The sequence below is a fragment of the Amblyraja radiata genome, chromosome 13 (assembly GCF_010909765.2).
Source record: "Amblyraja radiata isolate CabotCenter1 chromosome 13, sAmbRad1.1.pri, whole genome shotgun sequence".
Lineage (NCBI taxonomy): Eukaryota > Metazoa > Chordata > Chondrichthyes > Rajiformes > Rajidae > Amblyraja > Amblyraja radiata.
The window spans coordinates 13,957,495-13,970,324 of record NC_045968.1 but is presented as its reverse complement, the minus strand read 5'-3'; the positions used below and the strand labels follow the sequence as shown (position 1 = coordinate 13,970,324).

The 12,830-nt window shown below is 39.7% G+C and overlaps 1 protein-coding gene across 4 annotated transcripts in view; it reads right to left on the bottom strand.

Annotated features, from left to right (window-relative positions):
- Positions 1 to 9,351: 9,351 nt before the first annotated feature.
- naaladl2 (N-acetylated alpha-linked acidic dipeptidase like 2) overlaps positions 9,352 to 12,830 on the bottom strand; it is a 663,050-nt gene continuing 659,571 nt past the window's right edge. For all 4 annotated transcript variants that reach the window (XM_033031269.1, XM_033031267.1, XM_033031271.1 and 1 more), the window contains one exon: positions 9,352 to 12,215. In XM_033031269.1, the coding sequence (XP_032887160.1) occupies positions 12,005 to 12,215 (211 nt within the window). In that variant the 3' untranslated portion in view covers positions 9,352 to 12,004. The remainder of the gene's footprint in view (positions 12,216 to 12,830) is intronic.

Sequence of the window (12,830 nt, the reverse complement as noted above, 5' to 3'; positions counted from 1 at the left end):
CCTATCTGCTCAAGTTCAAACAAATGCCTCAAAACTCATTGGCCAGCGGTTCATTCTACAGCAAGACAATGATCCCAAACACATTGCTAAAGCAACAAAGGAGTTTTCCAAAGATAAAAATAGTAAATTCTTGAGTGGCCAAGTCAATCACCCAATCTGTACCCAATTGAGCATGCCTTTTATAAACTGAAGAGAAAACTGAAGAGGACTAGCCCTCAAAACAAACATACAGTGGCTTGCAAAAGTTTTCATACCCCTTGAACTTTTCCATGCGATTCATGGACATCACCAGTTGCTGGGTGTCTTCTCTGGTGATGCTCTGCCAGGCCTGTATTGCAGCCATCTTTAGCTTACAGTGGCTTGCAAAAGTATTCATACCCCTTGAACTTTTCCACATTTTATCACGTTACAACCACAAACGTAAATGTATTTTATTGGGATCTTATGTGATAGACCAACACAAAGTGGCGCATAATTGTGAAGTGGAAGGAAAATGATACATGGTTTTCAAATTTTTTTACAAATAAAAAACTGAAAAGTGTGATGTGCAAAAGTATTCAGCCCCCTTTACTCTGACACCCCTAAATAAAATCTAGTACAACCAATTGCCTTCAGAAGTTACCTAATTAGTAAATAGAGTCCACTTGTGTGTAATCTAATCTCAGTATAAATACAGCTGTTCTGTGAAGGGCTCAGAGGTTTGTTAGAGAACATTAGTGAACAAACAGCATCATGAAGCCCAAGGAACACACCAGACAGGTCAGGGATAAAGTTGTGGAGAAGTTTAAAGCAGGGTTAGGTTATAAAAAAATATCCCAAGCTTTGAACATCTCACGGAGCACTGTTCAATCCATCATCCGAAAATGGAAAGAGTATGGCACAACTGCAAACCTACCAAGACATGGCCGTCCACCTAAACTGACAGGCCGGGCAAGGAGAGCATTGATCAGAGAAGCAGCCAATGGTAACTCTGGAGGAGCTGCAGAGATCCACAGCTCAGGTGGGAGAATCTGTCCACAGGACAACTATTAGTCGTGCACTCCACAAATCGGGCCTTTATGGAAGAGTGGCAAGAAGAAAGCCATTGTTGAAAAAAAGCCATAAGAAGTCCCGTTTGCAGTTTGCCACAAGCCATGTGGGGGACACAGCAAACATGTGGTGGAAGGTGCTCTGGTCAGATGAGACCAAAATTGAAGTTTTTGGCCTAAATGCAAAACGCTATGTGTGGCGGAAAACTAACACTGCACATCACCCTGAACACACCATCCCCACTGTGAAACATGGTGGTGGCAGCATCATGCTGTGGGGATGCTTTTCTTCAGCAGGGACAGGGAAGCTGGTCAGAGTTGATGGGAAGATGGATGGTGCCAAATACAGGGCAATCTTGGAAGAAAACCTGTTAGAGTCTGCAAAAGACTTGAGACTGGGGCGGAGGTTCACCTTCCAGCAGGACAACGACCAGAGCTACAATGGAATGGTTTAGATCAAAGCATATTCATGTGTTAGAATGGCCCAGTCAAAGTCCAGACCTAAATCCAATTGAGAATCTCTGGCAAGACTTGAAAATTGCTGTTCACAGACGCTCTCCATCCAATCTGATTGAGCTTGAGCTATTTTGCAAAGAAGAATGGGCAAACATTTCAGTCTCTAGATGTGCAAAGTTGGTAGAGACATACCCCAAAAGACTTGCAGCTGTAATTGCAGCGAAAGGTGGTTCTACAAAGTATTTACTCAGGGGGGGCTGAATACTTTTGCACACCACACTTTTCAGTTTTTTATTTGTAAAAAAATGTGAAAATCATGTATCATTTTCCTTCCACTTCACAATTATGCACCACTTTGTGTTGGTCTATCACATAAAATCCTAATAAAATACATTTACGTTTGTGGTTGTAACGTGACAAAATGTGGAAAAGTTCAAGGGGTATGAATACTTTTGCAAGCCACTGTAAGCTAAAGATGGCTGCAATACAGGCCAGGCAGAGCATCACCAGAGAAGACACCCAGCAACTGGTGATGTCCATGAATCGCAAACTTCAAGCAGTCATTTGCATGCAAAGGATATGCAACAAAATACTAAACATGACTACTTTCATTTACATGACATTGCTGTGTCCCAAACATTATGGTGTCTTGAAATGGGGGGACTATGTATAAACACTGCTGTAATTTCTACATGGTGAAACCAAATGTGTAAAAATGGCTTTTATTAAAATCTGACAATGTGCACTTTAACCACATGTGATGTTTTTTCTATTTTCTATTACAAATCTCAAAGTGTGGAGTACAGAGGCAAATAAATAAATGATGGGTCTTTGTCCCAAAAAATTATGTGGTTCCAACTGAAAATAATAGTTAAAATATCAAAGTGTACTTAATGTTTGCTGATTATGGAGGTAGTGATTCCACCTGAAATGTAATTGCCTACAGTTAAATATAGCAGTGTCAGGTTTCAAATTGACCTATGCAGCAAATCGAGGCCAGAAACGGTATTCTCATTCTGAATGAAAAGGGTTGCTTGTCCAGCAGCCTACATAACAGGGGAAGTTGCAGCCCTGCAGGAAACTGTTGCAACTTCACCAAACGCACTGCAGCAAGCGATGCAGCATTGACAGGGGCAATACAGAAGGGAAACTGGTCTGAGGGAACGTGCCCCATGAAAGTAAAATAAATAAATACATCTGCTTTGTTCAGGGGATTTGGAAGGGGGGAGGGGAATGGACATGGGGGTGACCCGCCAGGGCCATCTCCAGAAGGGTTGAGATGATGTGGCAAGTGAACTTAGTGTACTGCCTAATCCATTACACTATGGAACAAAGATGAAAGAAATCTCATGACTTTATCTGATATGTCATGGTAAAACCTTATGTTCGAACAACACTGCACTTCAGAAAATGTTTTTTTTACTTGTGACATTCAAGGTCCATGCACAAACTTAAAGTATAACATTTAAGACTTTAGACTTTATAGATACAGTGTGGAAGCAGGCCCTGCTGCCCACTGAGTCCGCGCCGACCAGTGATCACCCCGTACACCAGCACTATCCTACACAATAGGGACAATTTACTATTTTACCAAAGCCAATTAACCTACAAGCCTTTGGAGTGTGGGAGGAAACTGCAGCACCCGGAGAAAACCCACACGGTCACAGGGAGCGTGTACAAAGTCCGTTCAGACAACGTCCATAGTCAGGATCAAACTCGGGTTTCTGGAGCTGGAAGGCAACAGCTGTACCGCTGCACCACTGTGCCGCCCTTAACGATGCAAACACTAAAGAATTCACAAAAGTCAATGCAGTGATTGCACCAAACATATTCACGCAAGTCACAATTACATAATAGATACATACATGCATGACGTACCTCAATCCTGCAAACAATTGCAGGTGAGTGGCTGATTTTCGTGTGCATGTCAGACTCAACCAGGCTGAATTGCTGGGAACCAGGTTCCCAGAGGAAGCTTGGACTGGAGACCATGTGGAACAACCACAGAGAACAAGGACAAGTGGCCAGCAAAGTAAAATCTGCCCTAAAGTTGTGCAGGATTATTCAACTATCACCAACAGTAAACAAAATTATCTGTAAACTGTCGTGCATTAAAAAATATCAAATAATATCTAACAAAACCAGAATATGCTGGAAATATCGAGGTGGCCAGGCAGCATCTGTGAAGAGACAAACAGAGTCAATAATGTTCTGATGAAAGGTCATTAAACATTGTCCCTATTTCTTTCTCCACAGATACTGCCTAACCTGGTGTACACGAAATACTGCTGATACTGCTCTGCATCGGTGAGACCAAGCGCAGGCTTCTGCTCTACATCGGTGAGACCAAGTGCAGGCTTCTGCTTTACATCGGTGAGACCAAGCGCAGGCTTGGCGATCGCTTCGCCCAACACCTCCGTTCAGTTCGCGTTAACAAACCTGATCTCCCGGTGGCTCAGCACTTCACCTCCCCCTCCCATTCCGTATCCGACCTTTCTGTCCTAGGCCTCCTCCATGGCCAGAGTGAGTCCCACCGCAAATTGGAGGAGCAGCACCTCATATTTTGCTTGGGCAGTTTACACCTCAGCAGTATGAACATTCTCCAATTTCAGGTAGTCATTGCTTTCTCCCTCCTTCCCTTCCCCTCCCCTTCCCAACTCTCCCACTGCCCACTGTCTCCACCTCTTACTTTCTTCTTCCCGCCCCCCTACCCCCCCCCCCCCCACATCAGTCTGAAGAAGGGTCCCGACCCGAAACATCTGCCTCTCCGTGTTCTCCAGAGATGCTGCCTGAGTCGCTGAGTTACTCCAGCACTCTGTGAAACCTCACCTATCCATGTTCTCCACAGTTGCTGCCTGACCCTCTGAGTTACTCCAGCACTCTGTGAAACATCACCTATCCATGTTCTCCAGAGATGCTGCCTGACCCGCTGAGTTACTCCAGCAGTTTGTGTCTATCTTAAGAATATCTAAGTTGACTTTGGATCAATGATTTTCTACCAAAGTAACTTCTCTTTGGTTGAAATCTGGTTTCACAAACATTTTTGACAAAACTATGCAAAAGGCATTTTAAACACATCCACTTCAATCTTCAAATTGTAATTTTTGTAAATAGTTGCAATTACAATCTCCAGATCAGTGGATGACATGATGTGTTTATCATGAAACAATTCTTTTTGTGGTTCTATTTTCTGAGAAAATGATTAATAAAATGTTCAATTCTTCAGCTAGCCTTTGAGATTCAACAGATTTGAGGAATTACAATAAAAACACAAGTATGATAACTACACAAAATTTTGCAAAAAATTGTTTAATTAAAAATAGAAGCCCATAGTACCTTGTAATACATTTTTATGAGTATAAACTGCATATTTCCTGAAAGCACCCATATATTGCATTTTAAACAGATTTCTGTAAATATTTAATCAATCAATCAAACATTGCTTAACCAAGAGTATGATTACCTTATTGGAAGTGAAAAAAAGATTTTTGGTCATTTAACAGTACTTTTCCATAAAAATAATTTAGAAAATCAAACCCATTTGCCACTTAATATACAGTAAAAAATGGCAGAGCAAATCTTTCATTGATGACTTTGATCAAACATATACATAGATTTTTTTTTGGAGTGTATAATGGGATACATATGAACGGTAACAAGCTTCTAGAAGAAATCAAACACCAAATAACTGAAACAATTAATTTCCATTAAATTATAGTATACATTAACTCCAGAATTGTGTGGATTCTCTGTGTGAATGCACCTGTTGAGAGAGAACCCCTCATGCTTTTTGGTGAATGAGGCTGGCTCAGTGCCTCAAGGGAGATTTAAACTAGCACCAGGCTAAACATTTCTGCCCAACACGATGCACATTATCAGTGATGATCCTCATGACCTCAGAAACAAACATTGTGGCCAACATTTGTCCCAGGAAACAAAACATTCTCTCTTCACCCACACTCCCCAAACTGAGTGCATCTATCTTTCTGTGCTGATTCAAGAATTTTCATAGAGTCGTACAGCACAGAAACAGGCCCTTCGGCCCAACTAGCCCATGCTGTCCACAATGCTCCATCTAAGCTAGTGCCATTTGCCGTGTTTGTCCCATAACCCACTAAAGCATTCCTATCCATGTACCTGGCCAAATGTCCTTGTATCTGTCTCAACTACCTCCTCTGATAGTTCATTCCATATATCCACCATCCTCTGAGTGAAAATGTTGATCCCCAGGTTTTATTAAGTATTTCCCCTCTCATCTTAAATGTTTGTCCTCCGATCTTGATTCTGGGTAAAATACTCCATTGACCTTATCAATTCCCCTTGTGCTTTTATATACCTCTATAAGATCGCCCCTCAACTTCCTGTTGTTCCAAATTTCACCCAAGTTGCCTCTTGGTTCTCAGTGACCATTGGGTAACTCAATTTGTCTTTGACAATAAGGTCTGACAATGAAAATACTTTCTTAGTGACCTAATCTGGTATTAAGTACTTGCAGTGAAGCTCAAAGCAAAAAACTGCAGATGCTGGAAATATTGAATAAAAACAGAAAATGCTGGTGTGGCAGTGTCAGTGAAAGAGGATTAACAAAGAATTTTAGACATAATAGACATTCTATTTCCACATATGCTATCAGAACTGCTAAATCTTTCCACCATTTTCTGTTTCATTTCAGATTTCTAACACCTTCACTTTTCCGACTTTCATTTGCTGTTGAATCCTTGTCTTCCAGGAATTCCAAGCTTTCCTGTGGGATGAATATCCTTGTTTTATCTTTAATTTCTGACAAAGGGTCTCAGACCAAAAATGTTCATTCTGTTTCTCTCTCTCTCTCTCTCTACTCACGCTACCAGACGTGCTGAGTGTTTATAGTATCTTCTGAGTTTAATTTTTAGTATTTCCTTAATCCATTTTGCATGCAATCAGAATGAAATTTGAAGATTTAAAATTGAATCTCCCTTGTTTTTTTGCCTTCTATTACACTTAGAGTAATCTCACATGAAGGAGTCTGGTCTGTAACAAATGTCCGCACATCACCACGTATCCCAAACCAAAGCCTTTAACCTCTACATAAGATAAATGTACTGATTGGACCTGGCCCCATTCAGGTACTATATACAGAAATGAGCCAATTTTATCATGATATCCCCAATATTAATTGTTATACTTAGATAATTATTTTTTACCCAGTTATTTCTACAAATAAATTTGGTTTAAAACTCTCTCATCACAGGTGAAATGACTACTCATAATTGAGCATTTGCTCACAAAAGTGCTGCATCACTTTTCAGACCCCAATTTCAAGAATTATTTCATAACATCGCTATTGGCATTACAAAAAAAAAATCACAATTTCATTCCATTCTGTTAGAGGATTCCGACTAACTCCAGTCATACTTTATAAACAAAATAAATAAGTGGAAATCATTTTCTTAAAATGAAATTGAGAAAAATATAACCAAAAACCTGAAATATTGATATATCGTATACTGATATGCAAATACTTATTACAGTTTTCAGGAATTCTTCCAGTCTCTTGTTTGGTTTCAATGTTGTGGTCAGCATCTCCATTTACCGTTGCATGATGGCAACAACACAGTAACTTAAGAGTCAACATTTTTCAAATTGTGAATAAGTTGAGAGATCGTATATTGATACTGCAATTGCTTCTTTTTGGAGTAGGTCGGTTTGAAGATTTAATTATTTGCACAAAGCACAATACTATTTCTGAAAATCATACCATTGTCACATTTTTTCACATTTTAGAATGTCAGCCACAGTATATATTTGCACTGTTCACTGGTTTTGGAATAACCAAACCAAAATTGTAGCTTGTAATTTTTTCTTACTGTTATATTCTTGCTTATTGCCTCTTCATAATTTAATCTTATTATTGATTGCATATTCATCTATAAGTCTCCTGAAATCTGCAATCTGGTAGTTCCGCCATGTACACAACTTGTTTCCAAAAGGACTGAACACTAACAAATATCTAATGCTACATGGAGATTCTCTGGCAGCAAAACATTGATTAGGGAGGAGTTGATTATCCATAATTTCATCCAAAATCCTTTTTTAAGGATAAGCATGAGATAAACAGAGATCTAGATTCAGGTTGGCAGCTGCCTGATGGAGGGAAACAGCAAACAAAATCAGGGCACCCTGGTCTCTATGCATCATCCGGAATTTACATGATTTGGGAGGCAGAGAAAGGGCTAAAATATCTTAATTATGATCCCCAAAATGTCAATCGTGGTGAGTAGAGAAAGATGGGGATATGCACTTGGATGTACGCATAATCGCTGTCGATCACCAGTGCCAGAATGCTGACTGGTGAATGAGGTCTGGAGCATTTCCTCCTGATCCTGCATTTGTACAAAGGATTGGTTTAATTATCAGATAGCCTGGGAATCCTGGAGCAATGCAGTGAAGGAAGAAGGGTCTGGACCCCAAAGTCCTTCTCTCCATAGATGCCGCCTCACCCGCTGAGTTACTCCAGCATTTTGTGTCTACCACAGTGAGGGAAGACCTAGTATGGGAGATGTCCACTCCACCGCCTTCACCCTGCAGCTGAACAATATTGAGTCCCTAGTTACAGGGAGAAGTAAATGTATTTAATAACCTTCTGACAAGGGGGGCAGGTAATGTAGAGAAAGCAGAGATTCTGCAGAAGGACCTGGACAGGTTGGGAGAGTGTGCAGAGAAGTGGCACTTGGAATATAGAGTTGCAAAGTGTGGAGTCATGCATTTTGACTATTTTCTAATTGGGGAGAGAATGCAGAAATGGGAGGTGCAAAGGGACTTGGGAGTATTGGTGCAGGATTCCCTAAAAGTTAATCTGCAAGTCGAATCAGTAGTAAAGAAAGCAAACTCAATGCTAGCTTTTATTTCGAGAGGGCTTGTATACAAAAACAGGGATGTAATGCTGAGGCTCTATAAGGCGCTGGTCAGGCCGAATTTGGAATATTGTGAGTAATTTTGGGCACCATATCTGAGGAAGGATGTGCTGGTTCTGGAGAGGGTCCAGAGGAGATTTATAAGAGTGATCCCAGGAATGAGTAGGTTAACCTATGATGAGCATCTGTCGGCACTGGGCTTGTACTCGCTGGAGTTTAGAAGAATGAGGGGGGACCTCATTGAAACATACAGAATATGAAATGCTTGGATAGAGTGGATGTGGAGAGGATGTTCCCACAAGTTGGAAAGTCTAGGACCAGAGGCAATTAAAAGACGTTCATTTAGGAATGAGATTAGGATTTTTTTTTGTCAGAGGGTGGTGACTCTGTGGAATTCATTGCCCCAGAAGGCTGTGGAGGCCAAGTCAGTGGATATTTTTAAGGCAGAGATAGATAGATTCTTGATTAGTACAAGTGTCAGAGGTTATGGGGAGAAGGCAGGAGAATGGGGTTAGGAGGGAGAGATATATCAGCCATGATTTAAATGGTAGATTTATAGGCTGAATGGCCTAATTCTCCTCCTATCACTTATGATCTTTTGATAATTCCTTAATCTTGCTAACAAGTGGATGAAGACCACTCTAATAACTTGGTCCTGGCATTTACCCACAATTGTCATCTGCAACACATGTTCATTCCTGATTTGCATCCCCCTATTTAAAAACAAGGTGGATTCAGGATTTAAGTGAGATAAGATCCATTCCCACTTATGCGATTTTTTCGGCGACTACAGGCGACTAGGCTGTGGCCACATGGTCGCGGGGTGTTGCCTGTATGGTCGTGAGTAGTCGCCCAAAGAGTCCTTTTTCTGGTCGCTGCTGGATTTTCAACATGTTGAACATTTTCGGTGACCTGCTGCGACTATGACGGGTGCCGGCAGTCGCCGAAAATGTTCAACATGTTGAAAACCCAGTGGCGACCAGAAAAAGGTACGACTACTCACGACCATACAGGCAACGCCCCGCGACTATGTGGCGACAGCCTAGTCGCCGAAAAAATTGCGTAAGTGGGGTAGGCCCTCAAGTGGTCAGATGCAGTCCATTTCCTAGAAATCCAATCTTTCAAAATAAACAAATCATTTTATTACATGTGCATGAAAGTACATTCTAAGCTTTCAAAGAGGGAAATTGTTTATCTTTTATCATTATGTGCATTAGATTAGACAGGTAATAATATTATGAAGTTAAATTATGCAGTATGTACTTTATTTTTGATATTCTCCTTGTGCTGAATTGTAATGTAGAGGTCATAACTTATACTTTATTGTATTTACCCCATATAATTATTCACTCTCATTCTCCATTTGCTTATCGGGTGCTTTGTAGCGGTATAGAGAGGAGCTGTATGTTTTGCTGCTGGAAATCATCCACGCACATGGAATGATTCTGTATTTCATCTAAATTACATTCCTTCGGCAATCCTTTTTCAATTTGATTTTATCTTATTTCAATATTGTATCTGATATTTAAATTGTCTTCAATTTAAATTATCTACATCACATATTGCAACATGAAATGCAGACTGTGGCTGAGGGGAGGGCATTGCTAATCGGGATTCTTTTCGGAAGAAAATGGTCAATAACCAGAAATAATATGAGAATTGGAAAACATTAAATAAATATTTCACTTAGAAATACATTGTGTGAACACAGATATGAATATGCAAAACACAAGTGCTGGAGGAACTCAACAGGTCAGGCAGCACGTTGGGGGGAAGGGACACACGACGTATCAGGTCGGGGCTCTTCAGAGTCTGAAGAAGGATCCTGACGCGAAAAGTCTTCTCTCCATTCCCTACACACATGCTGCCTGACCCACTGACTTCCTCCAGTATGTTGTGTTTTGCGCAAAACTCTTGCATCTGCAGTTCCTTGTATCTCTATGAATATGCAAAATGTGGTCAATGGAAAAAATATGCCTTTTGAACTTCTTGTTCAGACATTTTCCAAAAAATATACACCTTCATTTGATTCTTTATTCTTTCATTATGTACATAAGGTGCATAACTTCCTGAGGTGATCAGGAAGTATTGAAAGAATCATAAATTCCGATCAGTAACCAGTTTCTGTTAATGCCCAATTAGCAGCAATGGTGACAATTAATTCAAGCTCATATCTCTCATTGTCACCCTGATGTGATTTTGTTTTTAAAGGGGAGACGAAAAATATTTGCCGGAGTACGAGGTGATCCGCAGATATTTTCCACAGTTTTGAAGATTGCTAGGATTGCATTTCCAATTTACACTGGTTCTCTAAAAAAGACACAGAGTGCTGGAGTAACTCAGCGGGTCAGGCAGCATCTCTGGAGAACACGGATAGGTGACATTTCAGAGTGCTGGAGTAACTTAGCGGGTCAGGCAGCATCTGTGGAGAACATGGATAGGTGACATTTTGGTTTGGCACCCTTCTTAAGACTCTGAAACAGCAAGTCACTCATTAACCAGAGATGCTGCCTGACTTGGAGAATTACTCCAATACTGTGCCTTTTTTTGAAAAACCAGCATCTGCAGTTCCTTGTGTCTCCATTACACTGGATCTCAGTTGGAGTTAAGAAAGAACATTTTGTGACTTTCCAACTTATTCACAATAGGAAAATAATCGACTTCAAATTTAACTTAACATATGGAAAGTAACAATACAACTTTGAAACTGTTTTTAACACGGCTAATATTGAAGTGTTTAACAAATACTCTGAAAACTAGCCATCCATCTGCCACACTATTAAGTAAAAACATCTCATGTTTTCTATCTTGGTTGAGAATGTACTTACTGATATTAACAAAATTAAATAGGTACCAAATGTTCAGCTTGTCGACAAGCATTCAATCGTCAAAATATAATGGATCAGGTACAGCAGATATTATCACAATAATGCACTTTTGCAGATTAATCTGAAAAAAATATAGATTTGTTTCCTGTATTATTTGTTGTTAAAAATAAGTGGTCTCTGTTTTATACAAGGCATTGACTTTACAAATCTGTGCCACTTTATGGCAACATACCACAGGTTACAATGAATAATTCTCCTCATAAACATAACATACACTTCAATCTGGAAGGCACATTATGATTTATAACCAAATAAAATTCTCACGAGACTTTGTCAACGTCACTAATTGCCCATTTTGAGGTATCTTATAATGGAAATAATTAAGCATTTATACAACATTCATTGGTTCCAGCGTTCATTTTGAAAATGGACTGAATGATTATTTCAGGCAATGTAAATCTCTTTTTCCACAACTTTCCAACCTGGAAGTTAACAGCCTTTTAAGACTGGAACTGTCGGGCCATTCTATGACCTGGTATCGACATCAATATTATCTACGCCATATTTTCTTAACCCATGACTGCAATTACTGAGTCTGACTCAATTGGGTTGTTAATAATAATTGCCACTTATCAATAAAGATCACCATCAAATGGTACTTTGATCAATTGTAATGGGCACCATATTCAATTCCTGTTGTAAGTAACCACGCATTTATCCTTTGGCAAAATTAGATTCCTTTTTTAAGGAATATATTCCAAAAAAGGAAATTGTTAACCTATGCACCATTGCACATTTTCTAAACACTGGTTTGCTTTTTTGTGTTTTGAATGTTCTCAAACACATCCAAACCTGTTTTTAAATACACCTGAGCAGACCTAATGCAGTTCATCACTTCCGATAGAACTGTAGATAGAGTTTGGTTTGACTGTTGAAGTCTGGAGTGGTTAAAAGCTTCTTTTAAAATAGAAAACTGATCTGACGATTCTTCGAGGCGATACAGAATATTTCTGAAAGACAAAACAATATAATTACAATTAAAACATAGACAAGAATGAAATGTTTGCTATTGTTGTCATACTCTAAACTATTTTATATATTGGCTGCGGAGAACATTTGCCAATACGGTGAATTTTTCAACAAAAGTAATGGGAAGATCAAGAGTGAATTTCCGTGAATGTCAACACTTTCAGAGAACAACCCTTCAATGGTATAGAGTTGTCTTGAAAGTTGTCTTCATGTTCATTAATATTTGTATCAGGTAACCTAAAGCTGGAACTTAAGTTTAGATTAATTACCCCTTAAATTTACCCTTAGATAAATTTGTCAGAATCATAATGGTGAACGTTTAGACTATCAATCTTGATTGGGTAGATGATACTGGGCTCGATGATACCCAAGATCTTGATGTAACTATAGACATTAAGAAACTCTTTTGTGACTATGCATGATTATTTTATTTTATTTTAAGGGATTTGGGCTTGGCAGGCTGAGCCAGCACGTAATTAGCCATTCCTAATTGCCACAATAGTGGTGAGCTGCCTTCTTGCTCTGCTGCAGACCTCGTGGTGTGTGTTTGCACGCAATGAAGCTACGGAGAGTTCCAGGATTACGATCCGGAGATG